The sequence below is a fragment of the Mustelus asterias genome, chromosome 25, assembly GCF_964213995.1.
Source record: "Mustelus asterias chromosome 25, sMusAst1.hap1.1, whole genome shotgun sequence".
Lineage (NCBI taxonomy): Eukaryota > Metazoa > Chordata > Chondrichthyes > Carcharhiniformes > Triakidae > Mustelus > Mustelus asterias.
The window spans coordinates 26,300,261-26,326,122 of record NC_135825.1 but is presented as its reverse complement, the minus strand read 5'-3'; the positions used below and the strand labels follow the sequence as shown (position 1 = coordinate 26,326,122).

Sequence of the window (25,862 nt, the reverse complement as noted above, 5' to 3'; positions counted from 1 at the left end):
TTCTGGGCAGCCTTTGGAAGATATGGGAGAGCTGTATGTGTTGCATTTAATCCCTGAATCACCACTAAATTCCTGTGGACTCAGGGATAATTAGTGTTGAAGGGTTTCTTCATGAGCCCCATTGATATCTAGCCACCAGTGGACAGCATTCCTAATTCAGGTCCTTCTTGACCCCAAGTTAATTGAGGACAGTTTTACCAATGCGATATGGTACTCCCACCTGATTCTCCAGGCAAACCCCGTCCCCCCCCAAATTCTGCCAAATCAATTAAATTCTGCCTAATGTGCCTGATCGATGACCTTTCATCAAAACAATTGTGCAATTCAGAGGGAGGCAATGGCCTAATGGTATTAGTGCTAGACTATTAATCCAAAAATTTTGCTAATGTTCTGGGGACCCGGGTTCGAATCCCACCACGCAGATAGTGGAATATGCATTGATTTAAGAATCTCAAATTAAGAATCTACTGATGACCGTGAAACCATTGTCAATTGTCAGAAAAACCCATCTGGTTCACTAATGCCCTTTAGGGAAGGAAAACTACCACCCTGACTTGGTCTGGCCGACATGTGAGTCCAGACCCACAATAATGTGGTTGACTCTCAACTGCCTTACAAGGGCAACTAGGGATGGGCAATAAATGCTGGCCAGCCAGCGATGCCCATGTCCCACAAATGAATAAAAAACAATCTGTTTTTATATCTTTCTTGATGTTCAGTGCCCATAATTGAATGCAGGACTTGAGGTGAACTCTAACACAACCACTGGCACAGGCAAGCTAGTGAGAACATTGTGCCAGTCTGAAACCCAGATAAATGGGGAGGGTAACCAACAGAGAGGACATCTGGCTGTAAAACCATCTGCCAAATCAAGATAATGGTTCATATGAAAAGAAATGGCACCCAAGCTAGGGTGGACCCTGCAAACAATACTGGGAATCTATGAGCAATGGGCATGGTTACCATCCAGTGGAGATTAGAAGAAGAATGGGAGATGGAGAACGGGAATCAACCAGTATTGTGGCAGCGTCAATTAAAATGGAAGAAACTGAAAGAAGACTCAAGCTTAGCTCTGACCAAGACTCAACATAACTGAAGCACTTTTGTCTTCCAAGAGTTAACTTGAGGTTTAATTTGATTTGATTTGATTTATTATCACATGTATTAGTATGCAGTATAAAGTATTGTTTCTTGCGTGCTATACAGACAAAGCATATTGTTTGTAGAGTACGTAGGGGAAAAGGAAAGGAGAGAATGCAGAATGTAGTGTTACAGTCATAGCTGGGGTGTAGAGAAAGATCAACTTAATATAAGGTAGGTCCATTCAAAAGTCTGTTGGCAGCAGGGAAGAAGCTGTTCTTGAGTCAGTTGGTACGTGACCTCAGACTTTTTGTATCTTTTTCCCGACAGAAGAAAGTGGAAGAGAATATGTCTGGAGTACATGGTGATTATGGCTGGCTGCTTTTCCAAGACAGCGGGAAGTGTAGACAGAGTCAATGAATGGGAGGCTAGTTTGTGTGATGGACTGGGCTATGTTCACAACCCTTTGTAGTTTCTTGCGGTCTTGGTCAGATTAGGAGCCATACCAAGCTGTGATACATCCAGAAAGGATGCTTTCTATGGCACATCTGTAAAAATTGGTGAGAGTCGTAGCAGACATGCCAAAGTAAAGGGTCACTGGACTTTTTGATGATGTTTTGTAACTGTGCCCCAGCTTTTAGTGAACTGTGCACTTTTCACATCTCCCTCATCGTGAAGGACTAGGTTAAGGGCTCTACAAAAATACATGCACTTTATGAGGTAGGTCCATTAGCATTGTTTCCTCATTTTTCTTTGACTCCTATTGGTACCTCTTGGCGAGAGAGAGATTGCAGTTCACTTTCCAGCATTGAGGACTTCAAATGTATACGTGCCTGGAAGACATTCCTGGTCCCCAGTTACAAAAGAATGAATGAGTGATTTCTTGGCACTGATCCCTTGGACAATTACCCTGCCTACATCATGCTTTTGCTTTTTGGCATGGGTAGCCTTTATAAAGTAAGCTGTTGGTTTAAATGCATATGTTGTTTTAAGAAAGATAATTTGATTTGATTTATTATTGTCATATGTATTAGTATACAGTGAAAAGTATAAAGTATATACAGTGAAAAAAATATTGTTTCTTTCACGCTATACAAAGCATACCATACATAAAGAAGGAAAGGAGAGGGTGCAGAATGGAGTGTTAAAGTCATAGCTAGGGTGTAGACAACAGAAAATATTTAAGTTTCAGTTTATTTATTAGTGTCACAAGCAGGTTCACATTAACACTGCAATGAAGTTACTGTGAAAATCCCCCAGTTGCCACACTCTGGTGCCTGTGCAGGTCCACTGAGGGAGAATTGTAGCACGGCCAATGCACCTAACCAGCACGTCTTTCAGACTGTGGTTTCAGTCTTTCAGACTGTGGGAGGAAACCGGAGCACCCAGAGGAAACCCACACAGAGATGGGGAGAATATGCAGATGCTGCACACAGTGACCCAAGCCAGGAATTTGAACCCAGCCCAGGTCCCTGGCGCTGTGAGGCTACAGTGCTAACCACTGTGCCGCCAAGCTGCCCAATATATTGATCAGAGGACTTGAAAATTGAGCAGCACTGAGCTGACAACCTTCCCCTTGAGGAGGAGGGGGAGACAGACTAGCTTGATGCCTTTCGTTTCCAATTCTGATTGGCCAATGTGCCGCCCATTGGTATGTCTCGGGGATGTGATTGGTGGGGGGAGACGTCGCTCTTGTGTGGACCCCGCCCAGCCAGCAGGTTGGGTTGCCCGGCAATCAGCACTCTGCTGAGAGGCTGACTGACTTTTAGATGTTGCATTGCGGATTGCCCGCGACTACAATGTAGCGCAGGATGTTGCAAAGGCGAGCATGTCGCTACCGCCCCGAGCCCGCTAGTCGCGGGATGGCACGCTTCAGTTTGGGTGGTGAAGACACTCGCGTCTATCCGTCCCTTTAAAACCCCCCACCCCACCCGGCGTTCAAGTAGGTCGGCGCGATTTTCCTTTCGCTGGATGAGGGTTTGGAGAGCGCACCGAGATAATGGCGACCCATCAAGACGGCTGTAGTGTCAAAGTCGCTTTAAGGTAAGATAGCTCCTTATTTATTACAGTGCTTGAGTCGGTGCCAAGAGCAAGGGCAGTCAAACGCCTGGGAAGCCATTGTGTGGGTGCTCTTGTTGCCTGCTTGAATAGATGATGGGAACTTAATTGATTCTGCATTTTAAAATAAATTGTGAATGGATTGTATCATTCTGACTTGCTTTTATGTTGACTGGCATTCAGTTCTTGCTTGGTAATTTATTTTTCCATTTGGTTGGCTTCATGTTCTGCATTTAATATCTGGGGGACAATGGACCCTTATCACAATAATTGACTGGTGGAGGGGGAAACCATAAATAATTTTTTTTCCATCCTTTTTGGGGAACTGCAATAAGTGACACCACCCATGTTATTGTGGCATGTTTGACACTTCTTCACAGATCATTTTTTTTCAATTTCAGTTTCACTGTTCAGTCTTTATTCATCAAAGTGAGCTTCTGTCGATGCAGGAGTTAAAATGGTGAATGATTGGTATTATTACATGGGCATTGGAAACAATATGGTTGGGGTGGGTTATGGGGGGGAATACATTGCTGTTTAATTTTCATAGCTATAATATCATAACCGACTCAAGTGAGCTGTGAAAGGTGTTTTGCTAACCACATTAGGACAATGTAACATCAATAGCATAACACAATGCTTTTTTGATACCTTTCTACTTCCCCCCCCCCCCCCCTCCCCTCCCTTCCTCCAAAATGGTGAGAATGACAGTTTTACAGTGCTGATTACCAGCAATAGATCATTTGGAAATAGATGTGCTTGAAATGAAATATGTTCTTGGTGTTTCATAATGATCATTACGCTGCTCCTTTTAATAGATTCTGACTTACAGCAATAATTTGAAAGATACCATGAAATCGTCAATGAGAGCGATGGAGAATGAGAACAAAGACTGTGTGTAAGAGGCTGGGACATTTTGATCGGGAAAGTGTCAATTAAAGTTCTGTTATGTATAGGAGATATTAATGAGACCAGAGACCAAAAAAAAAGGAGGGGGGGAGGGGGCAGGGGGGAGGGGGGGTGGCGTTGGTGTGGTGATGAGGGGGAGAGAGACAATAAGGTACAATGACAGTCAGTGGATTCCAGAGAATGTCATTTTGTTCTGTGACTTTTTGGTTTTCTCCCAATTGTGAAGCTCATTCATACATTTCAGAAAATGATTTTAAATTTTTACCGAATGGGCAATTTACAAATCATCTGTCACCACAGATAAGTGGAAAATACAGTTCATGTCACATAATGATAAATCAGCTTCAGCTTAACTGTCACAAGCTGCTTTTATTAACAATTTACTCCTGGTTTGATTTCAAGCACAACTCTCACAAAACAATAGGACTCTTCTAAAGGAATCAATCCAGGGATCAAAACATATTCAATTGATTTACATGTTTGTAAATAATATTTATTTGTTTGGAGTCACTGAAATAAATTGGATTGGAAACCCTGAACACAACCGTTGACCCGAGCAATGAGATCGCAAAGCTTGTTTTAATTTTGTTCCAGTTATTTATTGGGAAAAAATGAATCTCCTCCTTGATGTTAAAAGGTATGTACTTGGCAGGGGTTAAACCATGATCAGCCAGGGAACGAAGCTAGCCCATTACACTTGGGGTGTGCTGACGCCTGCGATCGTGGTTTCCCTATGCTAGGGTAGGATAAAGGATCGGGGAAGCCAATGAGTAAAACCTAGGCTTTACCTGATGCAATTTTTTTAAGCCATCTTGGCATTTTGGCTCAGACGAAGGGCGGGATTTTCCAGCCGCACTCGCCCCAAGGCTGGAAAATCCCATCCGAGGTCAATGGACCTTTGCATGGTCCGTGTCCTGCCCACCATGATTCCCGTGGCAGGTGGGACGGGAAAATTCCACCCAAAATGTTAGATCAAGTCCGGGAGGGGGTGAAATGCCTCATCCTGTCAGCTTGGATCTTGTTTGATCGAGGCCATGATGGGATGTGAAGTTTTGTCTTGTCAGCTTGGGTCTGATTTGTTGCTCGTGGGAACCATGATTGGACTGAATTTGAATTGGCTTTTTTGATTAGAAATAAAGTACTGAAAAGTACAAAAAATGGTATCAGCACTTAAGCCATCAGCAGTGTAATCACATTCAAATTGATTATTGAATGACTGCCCAAATATAGCAAGAGAATAGTTTAAGATTCTTCATTTCTGAATAAACTGTTGGACTTGCTGAAGACAGGATTTTAGTTTGAACCAAAGGCTTTCCAATTCATGTAGTTTTTCCTCTTGGGATTTGTGGATATGGGATGAACTACAATTTGGGATTTCTTACTTTATATCTGTCTCTAATAAAAAAAATCTGTTTCACATATAACTTCCTTGATAACAGTAGCACATAACACACAGAAAATGTGAAATTGTAATTACTGACAAAAATCTTAGTAGATGGCACAAGTATAGAAGAGGTAGTTTATAAGAAATGGCTTCTTGAAGCAAATTGATCTGAAGCAATAGTATACACCTGAAAGTAATTATAAAACAGTGTAAAGAATGTCACCTTGGATTTGTACATGTTTAGTAGCAAAAGAAGGTAGCCAATGAACAGAGCTAAAGTTCAAGGTGGCTGTATAGGTTAAGGGAGTTGTGAGCGAATCAAGACTAAGAGATTCTCTTATAAACATTAACTGAGTTATTTTACTTCAAAACAAAGCTCAATCTCAATCAAATCGATTGATTTTTACAATTAAATTAATTTCTTAGATGTAATTGGTAGAATGCCTCTTTTTTTCATACTTTAGCATTAATGAATTCGATGAAAAAGGCATCACTTCCTACCTACCGTCGCTGTTCAAAACTGCTAAGCAAAGAATCAGGAAGTGTCAGTAACACTCAGTTTCAGGAAGGATGTAGGCCTTTTGTTGACTTTAAACCAAATTTTTGTACTGTCATGGTGTGTGATAAGTTTATCTGTGTCTGGGAGAGGAGTGATTACAAAAAAAACCCCCAATGTTTACAAAACAAATATGCACTCGGTTTACACAAGGACAGATTTGCTTTTATCGTTACTGTATTTATATCACATTAGTACATCAATGACAACCAATTACTAAAAATGTAGTTCTCAACTTAATAGGTATGTTTATATTCTTCTGATAAACTGAAAGTAAACCTGGGTGGAGGGAAAAGGCATGTTAGGGTCTTAATGATGAAGATGGAATGGGTAGTGCAGAGCTGACTATCATAAAAAAGTACCTGCAACTGAAGTATTGCTTTTAGTTCTGCTACATCATGATGTGAAAGCAGGTGGGATCATTCTCAGGAGCAATCTTGATGTCATTGTGGTGCACCTTCCACCTGTCAGTTAATAGCATGGTTGGCAGAGTCCTGTGATGTGTGATCCAGGTGGACTTGTGAGAAAATGGAGTGATTGGGACTTTTTAAATGCAGTTTCTAGTCAATGCAATCCTGATCAATGCATGTTCTTTAGAATGGCAGAAGTTATGTAATTTGTAGCACATAAAAATAAATTTCATGAGCTGAATGTTGTAATGTGAATATTTTTACTGGGGTAAGTCAACAATGTACTGAACTGGTTTAACTCCTTTAGGTGTCAGCTGTGACTCGGTAGGTATAGAATCGTAGAATCCTACAGTGCAGAAGGAGGCCACTCGGCCCATCGAGTCTGCACCGACCACAATCCCACCCAGGCCCTATCTCCACAACCCCATGCATTTACCCTAGCTAGTCCCCCTGACATTAAGGGGCAATTTAGCATGACTAATTCACCTAACCCACACATCTTTGGACTGTGGGAGGAAACCAGAGCACCCCGAGGAAACCCACGCAGACACGGAGAGAATGTGCAAACTCCACACAGACAGTGACCCAAGCCGGGAATCAAACCTGTGTTCCTGGCGCTGTGAGGCAGCAGTGCTAACCACTGTGCCACCATGCCTCTCGCACGGTATTATTTCCAATTCTTGAGTTGTCAGATTGTGAGTTCAAATCCCAATTCAGGTACTGTTTGGAGAAGAGTGTTCTGATGCCCTGGATGATATTTATCATTCAACCATCGGGGGCAGCATGGTGGCACAGTGGTTAGTATTCCTGCCTCACAGTGCCAGGGACCCAGGTTCAGTTACCGCCTTGTGTGACTGTGTGGAGTTTGCACGTTTCCCCATGTCTATGTAGTTTTCCTCCGGGTGCTCCGGTTTCCTCCCACAATCCAAAGATGTGCATGTTAAGTGGATTGGTCATGCTAAATAGCCCTGTAGTGTCAGAGGGATTAACAGGGTAAATATGTGGGGCTACAGGGATAGAACCTGTTTGGATTTGATGGGCTGAATAGTCTGCTTCTGCACTGTAGGGATTCTAATAGAATCAACATTTAAAAATAGATTATCTCATTGTTGTTTGTGGAATCTTGCTTTGCACAAATTGGTGGCTGCATTTCCAATATTACAATAGTGACTACAGCTCAAAGTATTCCAATGACTAACACTTTGGGATGTCCTGAGATTGTGAGAAGCACTGTTTAAAAATGCAAGTCTTTCTTCTTCACCAAAATGCAAGGCATAATTTATCGGAGAAATTGCATTAATCTAGTTATGTAATCTTAACTGGTACAAAGAAAAACTTGTGAACTCTTTCTTGGTTTCTGTTTATTGCCAGAATTTATGGTTTTAATATTTCTGATCAATGATGCAATAAAGTTCTGCTGTACTGGAGAATTAAATCAAATATTGGTTGCAGCACTGTCCTAAAACCATTTGCCTTTTAATTCCACCTAACCTGATGAACTGGAGCATTTCTGGTGACTGTAAGGATCCTAAAGTTAGACTGAGAAATCAAGTATTAAGTCGCAGGCCAAAATTAGCTTGTGCCGAAGCTTCACATTTAATGAATGCAGTATTTATTAAAACAAACTTAAATTCTCCAGTGACATCACAGATGAGGAGTTCTGCCCACAGACCATTTGGTCACCATTCAGGGTGTTGCTGTGAGGAAAGACTATACACAGAAAGATCTGCTGTTGAAATGTGTCAGATCAATGATTTAAAGCATAAGACATGGGAACAAGGATGGGTTAAGAATCATACAATGCACAAGAGGCCTTTCGGACAAACACCTGACTACACCTAATCCCATTTACCAGCACTTGGTCCATAGCCTTGAATGTTATGATGTGCCAAATGCTCACCCAGGGACTTTTTAAAGGGTGCAAGGCAACTCGCCTCTATCACCCTCTGAGGCTGCACATTCCAGATCATCACCACCCTCTGGGTAAATAAGATATTCCTCATGTTCCCCCTAAACCTCCTGCCTCTCAGCTTGAACCTGTGTCTCCTCGTCACTGACCCTTTAACTAAGGGGAAATCATCATTGGGCCAAGCATGGTGATGTATTTGTTTCCAAAACATCATATTCATTATTTATTGCTGTTACAAATGTGCAATTACTGAATGTAAGAACATGAGAAGAGCACACGTCAGCTATTTGGCCCTTTAATAGGATGTCCACAAAACATCTCAACCGTCACATTGTAACAAGTAGCAGCACCATGAACCAGCCGAAGGTTTCAGCAACATAAACGGAAAATGTTGGAAGAACTCAGCAGGTCTGGCGGCATCTATGAAGGCAGTAACCAAATTTACATTTCTAATCCAAAATTATTCTTGTGCTTTTGCTTCTGCTGTTTTGCCTAGCAGATTATTTTTAATAAAAAGATATCAGAGTGAAAAAGAGACTGCATTTATAAAGTTGCTCATGGCATTCCACCAGCTTCACAGCGAATGCATTCAACTGTAGCCCCAGTTGTCATGTTAGCCAACATGGGAGCAGATTTGTGCACAGCAAGGTTCCACAAACAGCAGAGATAAATGACCAATTGATCTGTTTTGATGCTGTCAGGTGAAGGGTAAATATTGTCCATGACTTTCTTTGCAAAATGCCCTGGGATCTTGCGTCAATCTGGACAGACGAAAGAGGTGTAAATTCAGCATTACATCTAAAAGATGGCATCTTTGACAATGCAATACTCCCAGTACTGAAGGGTCAATCCAGAGAATGGGCTAATATCCAGGATTGGGACTTGAAGACACAGCATTGTGAAGAGAGGTGAATAGAACATATCTTTCTAAAATTTGTGTAAAATTTACTCTGTGCAGCTCTAGTTCTATGTCTCCAGGCCCTATTATTGTACTTGCACTGTTATTCCACTTTATCTTCTCGGCACTGAGTTGCCAATCCCCTACTTCTCTTTCTAGACTCGATTTTTGATGGGCCATTCTTGCGAGCTCATCCTTTATGTGAGTTTAACCTTGTAAATGTTTCCTATATTCTCATCAAAGAACACATATCGTTTGGCGGCATGGTGATGAGAATGGGACACAGTTGTGGAAGTGTGGTTTTGCTGCTACACCCTGACCAACAAGACCTTGATGAATCGCTCTTTACTATACTCCCACCGTTTGAAATCCAGCCAATATCCCATCCACCCCAACTGAGTGCACCTTAGACACCGACAGCTTGTCAGCAGCATTTAAATAAGGTCAGAAGCTGAATTTGGTTCTGGCTGCAAGTTGGCACGGCAGCTCTGCTGACTTTGTCCCCACAATTTGAATTCCTTCCCCCAGCAACTTTGCATTTGGCCGATATACTGACTTTAATGTAAATTCTCATTGGAGATAAATCTGAAGCATGGTCTCACTGCATAAAATCATAGTATAATTTAAATATACTTTGATAAATATTCCAGATTAATTTTTAATTTGTCTTCGCCTACAACACTGGCTCCTGAATTAGATTAACGTTTAGTTTATTTATTAGTGTCACAAGTAGGCTTACATTAACACTGCAGTGAAGTTACTGTGAAAATCTCCTGGTTGCCACACTCCGGCGCCTGTTTGGGTACACTGAGGGAGAATTGTAGCATGGCCATGCGCCTAACCAGCATGTCTTTCGGACTGTGGGAGGAAACCGGAGCACCTGGAGGAAACCCACGCAGACACGGGGAGAATGTGCAGACTTCGCACAGACAGTGACCCAAACGCTGTGAGGCAGCAGTGCTAACCACTGTGCCACCATGCCGTTGAGTTGAGGATGCAATACCCACTCCAGAATTTAGGCACAATTTAGAGCTGCACTTCAGTGCAAATAGTGCGTTGCATTGCATTGTCAGAGGTGCTTTCTTTTCAGTGAGATTTTGAGACTGTTGTCCTATTTGCCTGTTGATGTGGTGCCACTTCAAGAGGAGAATGCAAATTCCGCCAGTGTCCTGGCAAAGGTTTGTCTATCAACCGATGTCGGAAGAATCAATATTGTGTGGGTGTGTGGGGAGAGGGAATGAGCATTTTTCAGGATGGGGTGGGAGAATGAGATGGAATGGGGGTGTACAATGCTGGGGGTGAGAAAGTGGGGTGAACACTGTCGAGGGTGAAAGGGGTCGAACCTTGTTGGGTGCATTAAGGGTATTAGCATTGTCAGTGGGTTGGGGAGAGGGCTGAACCTTCTCGTGGGGATGAGGCTGTGTGGTTTCTGAGGCTGACTGGTCCATTTAAGGAACATTGCAATTCAATGAACTGAAGAAAGACTTTAAGGGGCATGTCTTCAATTCATGACAAAAAGAGGCATGGCTCAATTGGAATTACAATCCAACTTGGCCTCTTGACTCTGCTCATCCCTGCTTCAATCTGGAGCCAAGACCAGAAGGTGCAAAGCTACAGCATAAAATGGTAATGGGTACTTTAATCGCTGTGAGTGTTGGACGCACTTGCTCTGCTGCTGACTAAAAGATCTGGGCACCTTTCCCCTGGCTGGGATTCTCAAACAGGGGGCTCAGTTTCTGGATAAGCGTACAATCATTTAGGACTGAGATGGGGAGAAATGTCTCCACTGAGAGATGTGAATGGATTTTGCTACACCAGCCCTTAATAATGTTCACCCTTCCCTCACCCCCAGAAAAGTGCAACCCTTCCCTTACCTCCCTCACTTTTAAGGCTCAGGTAGACAGGTTATGGATGTCTCAAGGAATCAAGGGATGTGGGGAATAGGTGGGAAATTGGAGTTGAGGCCCAAGATCAGCCATGATTGCATCAAATGGTGGAGCAGGCTCACTGGTCATATGGTCTTTGCCTGTTCCTATTTCTTTTTAAAAAGATTTTTAAAGTTTATTTATTAGTGTCACATGTAGGCGTGTGGGATTGTGGCAGGTAGGTGGGATGGTAGTTGGGTGAGGTGGCAGGTGGGTGCGGGTGTGTGGGTAGGGTGGCAGGTTTAATTTTATTTATTAGTGTCACAAGTAGGCTTACATTAACACTACAATGGACTACTGTGAAAATCCCCTAGTCACCACGCTCCGGCCCCTGTTCGGGTACACTGAGGGAGAATTTAGCATCGCCAATGCGAACCAGCATGTCTTTCAGACTGTTGGTGGAAACCAGAGTACCTGGAGGAAACCCACACAGACACAGGGAGAACGTGCAGACTCCGCACAGACAGTGACCTGAGCTGGGGATTGAACCCAGGTGGGTCCCTGGCACTGTGAGGCAGCAGTGCTAACCAAAGTGCCATCATGCTGCCGTTCTTATGTAGATACAAGTTTTTTTAAATTTTAATAAATGTAGATAACTGGCCTGAATAATAGGCATTGAAACCTAACTTCTCCTGTATGAGAGAGTGATCAATAAAATAAATGTTTAGGAGCCAGTGTTATTTGATTATTTTGAAACGGTAAAACAACATTCTCCTTGCTATTTCCTTGAAGTCAGTGGGAATTTATACATTGTTGGAAGTGCTGCGTTTCATTTTTGCCACCACATAATTTAAGTCAACGGAGACATCTGCTCCCGGAAAATATCCTGCTCCTTTAAGAGTTTTTAACTAAAATTCAGTCCTTATTTTCAGGAATATAATTTACACACGCAGTTTTAATTCAGAAAATTAATTTGAATGTAAGATAATAAAACGATTCGGGGTGGAAAAAAACATTTTCTTAACTTGTAATCCAGTGACTGTGTGCGACAAGGCTGTTTTTCAAGATTTGTGTGCCTATCTATAATAGTTCAGAGAGGGATTGAGTTGCGATGCTGTGTCAGAGGGACATAAAGCATGAAACAAAAGCAGCCTGAATTTAAAAGTGCACAGCAGGTACTGCAGTGCAGCTTTTTTTAAGCTTGAGTTCTAGAAGGTGAATTGGGTCACGGGCTTCTTTTGTATAATTAACAACCTTTTGTCCCACACATGATCCTCTAATTCATCAGCAGTGGCACCATTTGGCGCCATTCCTCTTGCAGTGCCCAGTCCTAGGAAAGTGCCAGATGGTGTCTGATTGCAGGCATGTAGAGCTGATGAAATCACCAGTGTGCAATTAATATGTTAAAATGTATTGAAGTCTCGCAAAATATCTGGTTATGTTTCTGCAGTGATGTCAGGGCGTCAGCTAAAATCTTCAAGTGTAACAGCCAGCAATTACAAGTTAACCTTTCCATCGGGTTGTGACGAGATCCTACTCCACAAAATGAGGTTTAACTTTATTTATAAATGTCATAAGTAGGTTTACATTAATGCTGCAATGAGGTTACTGTGAAAATCCCCTAGTCGCCACATTCCGGCGCCTGTTTGGGTACACTGAGGGAGAATTGTAGCACGGCCAATGCACCTAACCAGCACGTCTTTCGGAAGAAACCCACACAGACACATGCAGACTTCGCACAGACAGAGACCCAAGCTGGGAATCATCTTAGCACGGGTTCTGAAATGTGGCTATGATGGATACTGGGTGAATTGACATGCTATGTGTAAGGGTAAAAGGTGTTGGGTGGGGGCCTTGAGTTGGCACTAAGTTGTCATAGGGGCTATAAAGGGCATGCGTTGTATTCAGGGGACATGGGTTGGCATGGAGGTTATGAGGGGTTTTGGGGTGTCAGCAGAGTGGCATATGTTGGCACAGAATGAGAGGCCAAGGGATAAGCAGAGAGCCATAGGTTGGCACAGAGGGCATGAGGGGCCATGGGGGAGGTGAGAGGGCATGAGGAGTAAGGGCTGAAGGGTTTTTATGTTTTTCTGTTCTTTATAAAAAAATTTGATCCAGTGACGTTGCAGCGAGGCAGACCTTCCAGCCAGCCCTCCTCTGCACGCAGCATACTCAACACTCCTTCCACAGTTGCCTGGCCTGATTCCCAGGAAACTCCACCACATCGGGATAAGAATCCGACCTTACGGACCACTCTCTACCAGGTCAGGTTTGTGGAGCCGGGAACTATACCGATTTTGCCACTTACCCAGTGTGCCACCTGCACTCGCTGCTGTTGGGGAATTTGTCTGGATGTCTTCCAACTGGCTTGTCTGAACAAGAGATTCCTTCTTCTGCTAATAACAACAGAAAATGCTGGAAATACTCAGCAGGTCAGGCAACGTCTTTGGAAAGATTCAGAGTTAATGTTTCAGGTCGATGACCCTTCACCAGAATCTTCTGAGAACTTTCCCCATGAATAGCTCTAAAGCAGTGTCTGAGAAACTTCTCTTTTCTTTGCCATTCTAGGGAACTTTAAGTGACTACTGCCTGCAGCCAACGTATCTTCCTATTTAAGAAGTGCAAGCTGCTTTTAAATTGTCAAATATCTTTGCCCCCAATTTAAGCAAGCTGACAGTCACGCCAGCACATTATATTTAGTGCTAAAGTGTTCCTGACCAATATCAGTTCTTAATCGCATCGGGCAATGTCCATTCCATAACCAAAAACATACACTCAGAAGTTTCTTTCCCTCTTATTAACGAACTGTCGCGCTTTCTTTGGACTATCTGACATGCAACTAAGTTTTGATCAAAAAATGCAGTCAAGTTATTTTAGGAGTACAATGCACTCATTATACTTGTGAATGGTTATTTGTGTTCCTAAATGCTGTCTGTTAAAATTAATGTTCAAAGTAGCACATCATTGGCAGAGCACTGTGAAGCACAAATGCTTTAAAAGTTTTGTTTAAAACTCAAAATAGTTGCTGCTAAAATGTAAGATATGATTGCAGTGGCGGACTTGCACTTTGTGACGTCCCCTGCTCACCTTCATTTCTGCCCCTATCCCCCAATGCTGTGGTGTCTCCCTACTCCCCATGACATAACACCCCGCCTCCAATGACATCATAGCCCTTCCGACCCCTCTCTCAGAATGCAAAGGCGCAGACCACAAAAATACACAAATTCACCACTGCTTAACTGCTTCAGTGCTTTTTAACTTGTAAAAACATACGTGTAATTGCTGAACTGAAATCCAAGTATATTGCATGTTGGAATGACAGTAAAGATGGTCAGTGTTGGGATCTGTGTGTCTTGAGGCAAGCAAACATGGAACTTGCTGATCAGCGACGAGATGGAAAAGTCAGCTGATGATGTGACTGCAGCACAGGATAGTGCAGGGCAGAATGAGCCAGTCCAGTGAAGGAGCAAATGCTGCAATCAACAAGATGTGTACAGGCCATTCTGTATATTGAGAGTCCCAGTTTAAGTTAACTTCCATATGCCCCCTCTCAAAGTTAAAGAAGCTACTGCTGTAAAGTGGAGTGTCCAGTGAGTCCAAGTCCAATATCAGTGGCTGTGCCTGGTAGAATTCCGTTCTTTGTCCTAGAAGAGACTTTCTGAAAGCCAGTCTTGAGAGCGATGGTGGCTGGAATTATCTGCATGTGACCAGCAGCCATTATATTAGACCAGCAAATGGATCCTCTTGGAAAAACAGAATTTAAACAAGTGAATGTGGTAAGAGGGACAGATTTTTAAGATTTTCTTGATTAGTCCCTTGTTGGCATGGCAATTTAGATAGCTTTTCTTCTACACTTTCTCTTCACAGCCTCGCTGCTGGCTCAGGTTGCCTGGCTATGGTATGGCCTAACCCTCAAACACCCAGCCTGCATCAGGCCTCACCTGGGGGTCAAATCACTACTTCTTGATGACCTTGGCTCGCCTCGCCGCTGGCTGCCTTGCTACCTGACCTCGCACCTTGCCCTCAGTCCTCACCCCTGGCCTGGGGGTCGTGTCACCCCATAGTTCCCCTCAGTGACTGCGGACACTTCCTCGGTCCTTGCACATCACCTCGAGCTTGACAAACTTGCTCTGCTCGCTCGGGCTGGCTATCTGGCCTCTCGTTTCACCCTCGGTTGACCAGCCCTCCTCAAGCCTGGCCTGGGGGTCAAGTCTCGGCGACCTTGCTGTGCTGGCACAGGCTACCTGCCAAACTGGCCTCCTCAGCCCTGGCTGCTGCTCTTTTTAAAACACTTTGAAGGACATCTTCGCTACTGCTCTCTCCCATTTTTGGTCCCCACTTTCTTTCCTCCAGACTCATCAACAGTGATTATTGAAAATTCAGCCTGTAAATTTTTGTTTCTCTCTTCACAAATGCTGCCTGACTTGCTGAGTATTTCCAACCTTTTCCTGCTATTTTCCAGCATCCACATACGATACTTGCCTTTTGGGAAAACTGTTTGAATCTGGGTATACCATGGAAAACAGGTTAGACAAATATTCTAGTATAACACCCCTCGCCCCTTAGACAAAAGTCCAAATTATTTTTAATTTTCAGCAAAATGAGTAAATTTCTTTTTGCTGATTTGAGCATGAGAAGTTCCAACATAACCTTTGATGGCAAACACAATAGTGACTGAATAGTATTCTATTTTAGAAACCAGTGGCTCCAGTCATTATTGATGTAGACAATACATTCAACGGCTATTGAGCTTTCAGACTATTTGCATCTCTGAGAATGTTCAGGTCACGTTTTGTTATTGTTTCGCAAGAAGTGTCACATCAAAATTAACTCATACATTTCAGGGAGAATTTCTTTCCATGGAAATTGATTTGTAACTTGTAAAACCTTGAAGCACATTCACACACTGCTGTGGTCATGCTAAATTGACCCTGAGGGCGGAATTTTCCTGCCCTGTCCGCCACGGGAATCATAGCAGGCGGGACACGGACCACACCAAGGTCTGTTGACCTCGGGTGGGATTTCTGGCCTTCGGGTGAGTACGGCCAGAAAATCCCACCCTTAGTGTTGGGGGAATTAGCAGCATAAATATGTGGGGTTACGGGGATAGGGCCTGGCGAGGATTGTTGTCAGTGCAGGCTCGATGGGCCAAGTGGTCTCATTCTGTACTCTATGGTTCATACCAGTAGGAAAAAAACCACACGGGCAGTGGTAACCCTGCGCATGGGCAGCAGTCAATAAAATGTTTTGTGGGCTGCACTCAGAACCCAGATGTGGCCTCATGTGGTTCCCGGTTCGCAGGTTGCCCACCCCTGGTTTCCAATGATGTATTTTACAATTAATAATATTACTTTGGTAAATTGCCGTCATTTGAAAATGTAGCATTTTGCCAGCACATATATTTTGAAAATCTTTTACAAATGTATCAGTTGACTTGACAACCAGTCCTTTTTCAAAGAACAAGCTGAACTGAACCATTATGATGAGAAAATGAATGAATGGAAGCCAGAAAAGGAATTATTGAGTTCTGGTGACTTACGTGCCGATGCAAAGCAAGATAAAGCTTGTTTCTCTGTCAACCCATGCACAGAAATCTGTTTTCAGATATAGACTAAGTAACAAATGAAGTTGGTTGCTGCTAACTTAATTGAGATTATGACTCATGGGTTGATGCTAATTTATGCACAGTGCAACATTCACAGCAGCAAAACACATGTTTGTATTGCAAAGAAAAAAAAAATTAAATTAGTTCCATTCAAATTAGATTTGCATTATCTGGCAATAGAGGGACAGAACTTAAACTCTTTTACAATAACTGGTCACGCCCCAACACGAAAATGAAATAGTTTGTAAACATGTCAAATTTTTCCTTATTTTAAACAAGTTATTATTCTCATCAGCTTCTGGTTTCCACTTTTCATTTACTCTGATATTGCCAAATAGATCTTGTATTTCCCTCTGATTGGATAATCAGATCCATCCACATTGGCCGTTTAAAAAAAAAGTCTTGCCTCCTATTTAAGTTAAGTTTATTTAATAGTCACAGGTAAGGCTTACATTAACACTGCAATGAAGTTTACTGTGAAATTCTCCTCGTTGCCACAGTCCGGCGCCTGCTCGGGTCAATGCACTAAACCATCACGTCTCTCAGACTGTGGGAGGAAACCGGAGCACCCGGAGGAAACCCACGCAGACACAGGGAGAATGTGCAAACAGTGACCCAAGCTGGGAATCGAACCTGGGTCCCTGGTGCTGTGAAGCAGCAGTGCTAACCATGCCGCCCCATCACTCTTCCTTAGTGTTGAGATAAGTTGAAAGAAAATCTGTTGACGGAGCAGTTCTGGATCTTATCATGATACTAGTTTTGCAATTTTAGAACTGCTCAATACATCATTGACCAATACATCACTGAGTTAATTACACACACTTCTGTAACTATTTTTTATGGTTCCTAATCCTAACATGGATTCATAGAATCCTACTGTGCAAATTGGCCCAATGAGTCTGCACCGACCTCAATCCCATCCAGGCCCTATCCCCATAACCCCATGCATTTACCCTAGCAAGTCCCCCGACACAAAGGGGCAATCCACCTGGTCTGCGTACTATGGGAGGAAACCGGAGCACCCGGAAGAAATCCAGGCAGTCATGGGGAGAATGTGCAAATTCCACACAGGCAGTGACCCAAGCCAGGAATTGAACCCAGGTCCCTGAGGCAGTAGTGATAACCACTGGGCCACCCTAATTCAGTCAGGAAAAATTTTGCTTGAGCAACCTTCTTGGCTTCTTTTGAAGAAGTAACATCTGGGACGGACTGGCAGAAAGCGCTATGACATAGTGTTCCTAGACTTGCAAATTCAATTTGACAAAGTTCTGCATGAAAGATGAGTGATGATTCACACAATGGATTCAAAAATGGAAAAGAAAAAGTTGAAGGATAGAAAACGATGATTATTCTTTAGTTTAGACTGGGCTGGTGGGGGATGATGGCAGTGTATTGAGGATTGATTCAGTGTTGAACCCATCACTGTTCCTCATATATATAAATGGCCAAGGCTCAAAAGCTAAATGTTAATTGGTCAAACTTGCTGATGGTACCAAGCTGGCGCGGACTGTGAAGTCAGAGGAAGGAGCTTGGAAATTACAGAGTGTATTTGACAAAATAAAGGGCAGATCAGTGACTGATTAGTCTGAGAGGTTAAAAAGGCAACGTAGGACAAGTGTACATTCAGAGACACGCACCCTGAAGGCAATGGAGGGATACTATTAGGTTCAGAGACCTTGGTGAAGTTCAAAAAAATTAAAGAATCAATAGATTTGTCAAGGAAAAAATAGTCATCAGTCTTCATCAAGTCTTTAATCAAAACTGATAATGAGTCACTGAAATGAATTCTGAAATGTACTTGATAATTTGAAGGATCAGTGTTCACATATTGCAGCTCATGAGTGAAGTATATCCATTCCTCTTGTTTAGTACAGAGTGCTTTAATAATTTCTCTATTAATTCAGTGTTAGTACATTGTGCAGCTTTTAATTGTCTGCATCATATTAAGGGTCAAAATAAAATTTCATTAAGTATGAGTTAATGAACGAAGACATAAGTTATTTGGATAACCTGTGTAGATATGGTTTATGTTCCCTTGAGTTTAGAAGATTGAGGTGTTCTAACTGAGGTGTTTAAAATTACAGTAAGATTCAATGAGGTAGGTACAGGCACATTACCTCCTGGTGGGGAATCCAAAGTGATGGGGTACAATCTCAAAATTAGAGCCCATCCCTCGGCCCCTTTTCCAAAGCAGGACCGGGGATTGGTGGCTCGTGGCAGGGCTACCTGCTTGTAGCTGGCATGGAGGGAGCTAGTCAACAGTGGCCACTTGAGGCCTATTAAAGCACAGGTCCACTGGGACTTTCCTGTTGACCTCCAGGTTCCCTCAGATGGCAATTGACAGTTTAGCTGTCTGGAGATGGCAGACAGGTTTTGGGGGAGTGGGGTTGGGGGGGTGGGTGGGGCGGTGGGGAGATTTGGGGGAAGCGGAAGGGGGGCAGTAGTGCTCCCAGTAGGCCAGGAATTTCCAGTAGGCTGAGAGGCCTGCTATTCCTCCCGGAAATTGCCCCACCGCTCCCTTTTCTCCTCCATAGAGGTGGTGTGGTTGCAAAAGCCACTTCAAATTTGAAGAAGTTGGAAAGATAGCACATCAATTTTTCAGATGCCCTTTCCTTCGCTTACCCGCCATGGCAGAATGCTGCGGCTTTTGGCTGGCAGGTCTCCTATTGGCTCTCCAGTTTCAAGAGTTTGCTCGCTGCTCTTAATTGGATGGCAGGCTGACCCTCTGGCCACGTTCACCAATCAGGGGAGAATCACAGATGTGTAACAGTTTCTCACATAACTTGGACTTCTGACCCACAAATTCCCCTGGACTGAGTGAGGCATTATTGGTCTCTTTTGTAGGTTCTAGTGAATTTGCATATTGTGTTGCACTAAAATCCAGATGAGATCTTTTTATTCAGACTTTCTTTTGCTGAGCTGGATGAAGAATTTTCATACTGGAAATTAATTAATTTTAGAATCCAGTGTCAATTGTGAGCCTCATGAATCGGGTATAACGCAATTGGATACAGAATGAAGTTACATCAATGATGCCAGCTTATATCCTCACTAATAAATTTTAGCAGAACAACAGCAACCCAGTTGGTCACGTCGCTAGGCTGGCACAGTGTCCAAAACCAAAGAAAAGCCCCTGGGTTGACAGTCCTCTATAAAATTTTGAATGAGCAATTAAATATTTCTCAGCCGTGCATTAAAGACAAAATATTGAAACTAATGAACTGTGGTTTTTTTTCAATGCTAATGGAAACTGAATTGAAATTGATCAAACACGTGGTTATTAATGAGGGAGATGTTCATCCCCTGACTTGGGACAATAATCAAAAAATTACGAAACATTAAAAAACAGGAGATTATGCTGATGCCCAGTGTCTCTGCATTCTCTGATAATGATTTGTATTTGTCGTTATCTGGTCTTTTTTCAAATGAAGATTTCCTTTCTTCAAATTTGACATATGTTGGGTTATATTAACTAAGTGCTGGTTCCGAAAATTGCCACTGTAAACAAGACTATGGATTGTTTTTTTTCCTCGGGGGACTGTAGGTTTAACAATCCTTGATTTGTTGAATGCTGTACAACACATTATTGTGTGTCTTTGGAATCTGGTGTCCATCCCAAGGGCTTGAATTTAACCTTGGCGAACTAAGGTTTAAAACAATCCCAGCTCTGGATCAGTCAGTTGCCAGCTGTTGCTGGTGTATTGCTTCCCAAGAGAATGCATGATAGAGAGTAGAGCTGGAGGAGTGCTACTTACAACCTTGCTGGCTGGCAACAGCCCCTCATTGTTGAACAAAAAATGCAGTTTCCTAGAAAACATCCAAAAGCTTGGGTTCTGTGGGATTAGAACTCCCTCCATACAATGATCAGCAAACTGAGTTCTTCTACAGATCACAGATTGGACAGAATGTTATGATCATTTTCATTTAAATTTCGCACAAGTTTCTTCTAGGTGACTTGACTATTTGTGAGGATAAAATGTGTTTTGCATGCATCAGGTTTGTCTATGTGATGCTGCCTTTCAGTTGTTTGCGAGGTTCCATAGAATCATAGACTCTTACAATGCCAAAGGAGGGCATTCGGCCCATCAAGTCTGGACTGACTCTCTAACAGTGCGTCTTACCCAGCCCTATCCCCATAACCTCATGTATTTGCCCCGCTAATCTCCCTATCTTACATATCTTGGGACACGAAGTGGCAGTTTAGCACGGCCAGTCAACCAAACTTGCACATCTTTGGACTGTGGGAGGAAACGGAGTATCTGGAGGAAACCCATACAGACACGAGGAGAATGTGTGAAGTTTGCACAAGCACCCAAGGCAAGTATTGAACCCAGGCCCCTGGCGCTATGAGGCAGCAGTGCTAACCACTCTGCCACGTGCTGCCCCTGTTTCTCCAGTAAGACAGTCGTAGGACTTCTTGTGGCACCTTCCAAAATCACCCATCGTCTGCATCTCATCAACTAAGCCCCTGTGTTCACACAGGCACATAATATTTAATCTTGTACGAAAGCAGAGTTGCTTGTGCACTGTCGCAACTAAATTGATGAATACCAGCTGCAGGTGGTTTGTGTAGGTCAAATTAAGAGAGATCTCAGTCAAAACGTGGTCGGGTGACTTTTAAGTCTAAAATTGCCCTAATTGCTGCGAATTGTTCAGGATAACTTTGAGTCCAGTGGGCATAAGACCACACAGATGTGTGAAGTGGGAAAATACATTTTTCTTTCTCAAAATGGATAATCTTAAATAGTTTGTCGTGTTCCTAACATTGTGATGGCTGTTGCTAATCGATGATTTTCGGACCTCGGATGATTGACTGCATTATTTCTGTCTCTCAGATCTGACCTTGTAGGGTTGTGGCAGGCTGCTGGTGAAAGAAGGAATTCATAAATTCCTGTTAAATAGATTTGATATTCTTTTCCCACAATCTGTGCAAGTATTTTATAACAAAGATATTTTCCAACCGTTCCCATTTCTTTTAGCAATTCAGTTTGTCCTTTTTGAACCAATAGCCCAAAAAAAACCATGTGAAAATGTATTCATGATGTGGAGATGCCGGCGTTGGACTGGGGTAAGCACAGTAAGAAGTCTCACAACACCAGGTTAAAGTCCAACAGGTTTATTTGGACCAAATAAACCTGTTGGACTTTAACCTGGTGTTGTGAGACTTCTTAAAATGTATTCATGCCATGGCATGTGAAGTTTTGAGTTGATGAATATTCGGTGAATGTATTGGATACACATTCAGATGTTGCGAGATTGAAAAGGCACAAACATGCTTACATTCCTTCTGAAAATTTGCTTTATATGTCAAGGACACATTCTAAATCTTCAGTTACTTGGTAAGATTTCACCTCCTTAGCGTTCCACCAGAGAATTTTCACAGGTGCAATCACAATGAGTGCAGTCGATGGTCGCGTTAATTTAAGATATTCAACAGACTTACTTTTCCTTAACTTAATCCTTAAGAGGGCACGTAGATTAAGGTTTCTGGAAGATTGTTCCAGTCCTTAATCTTTGGGGAGGAGTGGGGGAGGGGGTGCAGGAGTTAGCATAGGAAGCACGTTGGAGTATATACAGTTGGAGTTGATGGCTATGAATTCTTCAAACTCGGTCATTTTTGTCTTTAGAAATCATAGAATACCTATTATGCAGGAGGAGGCCATTCAGCCCATCGAGTCTGCACCGACCACAATCCCACCCAGGCCCTATCCCCATAACCCTATGAATTTATCCTAGCTAGTCCCCCTGACACTAAGGGGCAGTTTAGCATGGACAATGCACCTAATCTGCACGTCTTTGGACTGTGGGAGGAAACCGGAGCACCCGGAGGAAACCCACGCAGATACGGAATGTGCAAACTCCACACAGACGGTGACTCAAGCCGGGAATCGAACCCACATCCTTGGCACTGTGAGGCAGCAGTGCTAACCACTGTGCCACCTGACTGCTTAATGCACTGCTTAGAAACCTTCAATAGTTCATTCAAAATTTTATAGAGGGTTGTCAACCCATGGGCCTTTCTTTGGTCCTAGACACTGTGCCAGTCTAGCGACGTGACCGACTGGGTTGCTGTTGTTCTATCTGTTTAAAAGTTATTACTGTCTCCACTGTGTGTTGCCACATTTAAGGATGTTGCATCCATATGCAACTTTTCTTTTGTCTTAGAGGCAAACTGGGCTATTTATGCTTATGACTCAATCAGAGGCATTCTATGAAGGTGCAGGTTAATTCACCCCTAAATTTGCATTTAAATGCCACAAGTTCTGGTACTGTAGATGTGCCAGTTGCCTAGGCAACCTTGACAAATAATAGCGACCAGTGTGTTTCATCATTATCGAAGTGTTGGAAACCAAGATGGCAGACACACCCGTGAAAAACAGGGACATCTGTTCTTTTTGAGTTGATCCAAGAGTCAGAGTGGATACACTGACTATTGTTCAAATGGTGCTAACTTAATGTTGCAATGTTTGTTTTTATTTGCATAATCAGCATTTGACCACATGAACTAGGCTGGTAATCAAATGTGATTCTGTTGCACTGTTTGAAGCCTACCCATCATCTATTAGGCACAAGTCAGGAGTGTAATGGAATACTTCCCACTTGCCTGGATGGCTGCAGCTTCAACAACACTCAAGAAGCTTGACACCATCCAGGCCAAAGCAGCCCGCTTGATCGGTACCACATTCATAAACATCCACTCCCTCCATCACTGATGCTCAGTAGCATCAGTGTGTACTATCTACAAGATGACAGCACCTTCCAAACCCATGGCCACTTCCATCTAGAAGGACAAGGGCAGCAGTTACATGGGAACCACCACCACCTGCAAGTTTCCCTCCAAACCACTCATCACCCTGACTTGGAAATATATCACTGTTCCTTAGCATTCACTGGGTCAAAATCCTGGAATCCCCTCCCTAATGGCATTGTGGGTCAACCCACAGCATGTGGACTGCTGCATTTCAAGAAGGCAGCTCACCACCACCTTCTTAAGGGCAACTAGGGATTGGTAATAAATGCTGGACAGCCAGCAGTGCCCATGTCCCATGAATGAATTAAAAAAAGTGCAATCCATTGGATGAATTGTTAAACCGAAGTCTTTCTGCTTGTTCTGGTGGATGTGACACAACTCTAAGAGCATCACTTCCTCCCCTTTTCTTGAACGTGGAAAGGTGTTGGGCTGGAGTTTGAATTGCGAGTTGTTACATTTAAAAAGAAATGACATTAACAACAGCGCACTCTAAATAGCCCTTCTATCAAAATATCCATATTACTTGAAATGAACACGTAGTTCTAACTGTAACACTTTTTTCTCATGGTGAGCCTATGGAATTCATTACCACAGGAAGTAGTTGATGCCAAAATATTGAATGTATTGAAGAGGGGGCTAGGTATAGCATTTGGGGCGAATGGGATCAAAGGTTATGGGGAGAAAGTAGGATTAGGCTATTGAGTTGGACGATCAGCTATGATCATAATGAATGGCGGAGCAGGCTTGAAGGGCCAAATGGCCTCCCCCTGCTCCTATCTTCTATTTTTCTATGTTATCTTTCTTTTGTATGGCTATAGGTGCAGAAGCTGTCACCACAGTTTTAATGGCAAGTTCCCTGACCAGTCCAATGTCCAGCTGGCAAGCAAGTAATTCCAGGACTTGGTCAGGGGTAAGATATTACTGTGTGCTGCATGGTTTGGTCAGGGTTTCAGTTACGGTCAGCTTGCAGATCCCAAATTAATGGGGAGAGTTAAACAACACAAGAATTCAACCACTGAACAACAAATAATTGTATACAGCTGCAGTTTAATGACTGTTCTGATACACAAATTACTTGGTTTTTGACCAACATAGTTACATAATGCTTAGAGAAAGGAAAGGCTTTTATGTTTCTCGCATATCTTTTTAGTCGACTCAGAATGTAATAGTCACATGCGTCTAGAGAACATGCTGTTAAATTAACAGGGTATGCTTGTATTAAATTTGTATGCTTGTTTAAAGTAATACTTGTACCCTCTATATTGAAACATTTAGATTTGTACGAGGTCATAACAAGAGTAAGACATTCTGCACTTTGAACCCGTTCCACATTCAGTAAGGTCATAACCAGTGTTCCCTCAAAGTTGCATGAGTGCTTGGCTGCACAGCAGCCCATAGTTTGCCACACGGGACAAACCACAGTCCTTTTAAGATACAAGGATGTGGAACTGCATGGCAATCTCAAAAGGATTACACAACACAGCAAATGGGCTGTACATGATGAAGGGAAATTGGAGGGAAGATTAGTCATAGCTGACCAGTGTGTCAATTCCACTTAGTTGCCTTTTCCCCTTGTGGTGAACCATTGTTGGTTCACCACTGGGGTTGTTATTGTGTTACTGTTGGGCTAGGGTGTTGTTGTTATGGGGGTTGTACTATGTTGTTGGGTTAGGGTGTTTACCTGTCCTAAATGTTATCATGGCACACTCCAGTGGGGTCCCGCCTCCGGTGGCAGGGTATAAGACCCCCTGCTCCGGCAGGACCCCTTCAGTCTGAACGGGTGAATTTGTGTTAGTAGTTTCATTGTTAATGTATTAAAGCCTTCAGTTCTAAAGCCTTGTTTCCGGGTGCTCATTGAGGTGCATCAATTTAATACATTAACTGAGAATATGGAACAGATCCTAAAACCGGATCGTCTGACACTGGACCCACGTGCGGTCGGTGCAGCTAACACGTTCGAACATTGGTAGAAGTGCTTCGAGGACTACCTGGCAGCCTCGGTAGCTATCACTACAGACAGTGATAGACTCCAGGTCCTCCACGCAAGGGTAAGCGACACGATTTACCTAGCCATTCGTGCAGCTTCCACTTACCAGGGTGCCGTCGAGCTCCTAAAGAATAGGTACATTACGCCACCCAACGAGATTCACGCTCGTTATCTCCTCGCTACACGACGTCGGCAGTCGGGCGAGACCATAGAAGACTACGCCAATGAACTCCTGCAGCTTGCCAGGGGTTGTGACTGTAAGGATGTCTCCGCCGAGCAGTACATGCAAGACCTCGCCCGAGACGCGTTCGTAGCAGGGGTAGGGTCCTCGTACATCAGACTTAAATTATTAGAAAAGGGGAAACTCAACTTGACCCAGGCAATGGGGATGGCCGTGAGGTTGGAGGCGGCGTCGAAGAGCTTGGCGCTGTACCCCGAGGACCACGTGCA

At 43.2% G+C, this 25,862-nt stretch overlaps 1 protein-coding gene across 1 annotated transcript in view; it reads left to right on the top strand.

Moving 5' to 3' along the window:
• The first annotated feature begins 2,825 nt into the window (after positions 1-2,825).
• kif21b (kinesin family member 21B) overlaps positions 2,826-25,862 on the top strand; it is a 180,468-nt gene continuing 157,431 nt past the window's right edge. The window contains exon 1 of the mRNA XM_078197937.1: positions 2,826-3,123. Coding sequence (XP_078054063.1) covers positions 3,080-3,123 — 44 coding nt within the window. The 5' untranslated portion in view covers positions 2,826-3,079. The remainder of the gene's footprint in view (positions 3,124-25,862) is intronic.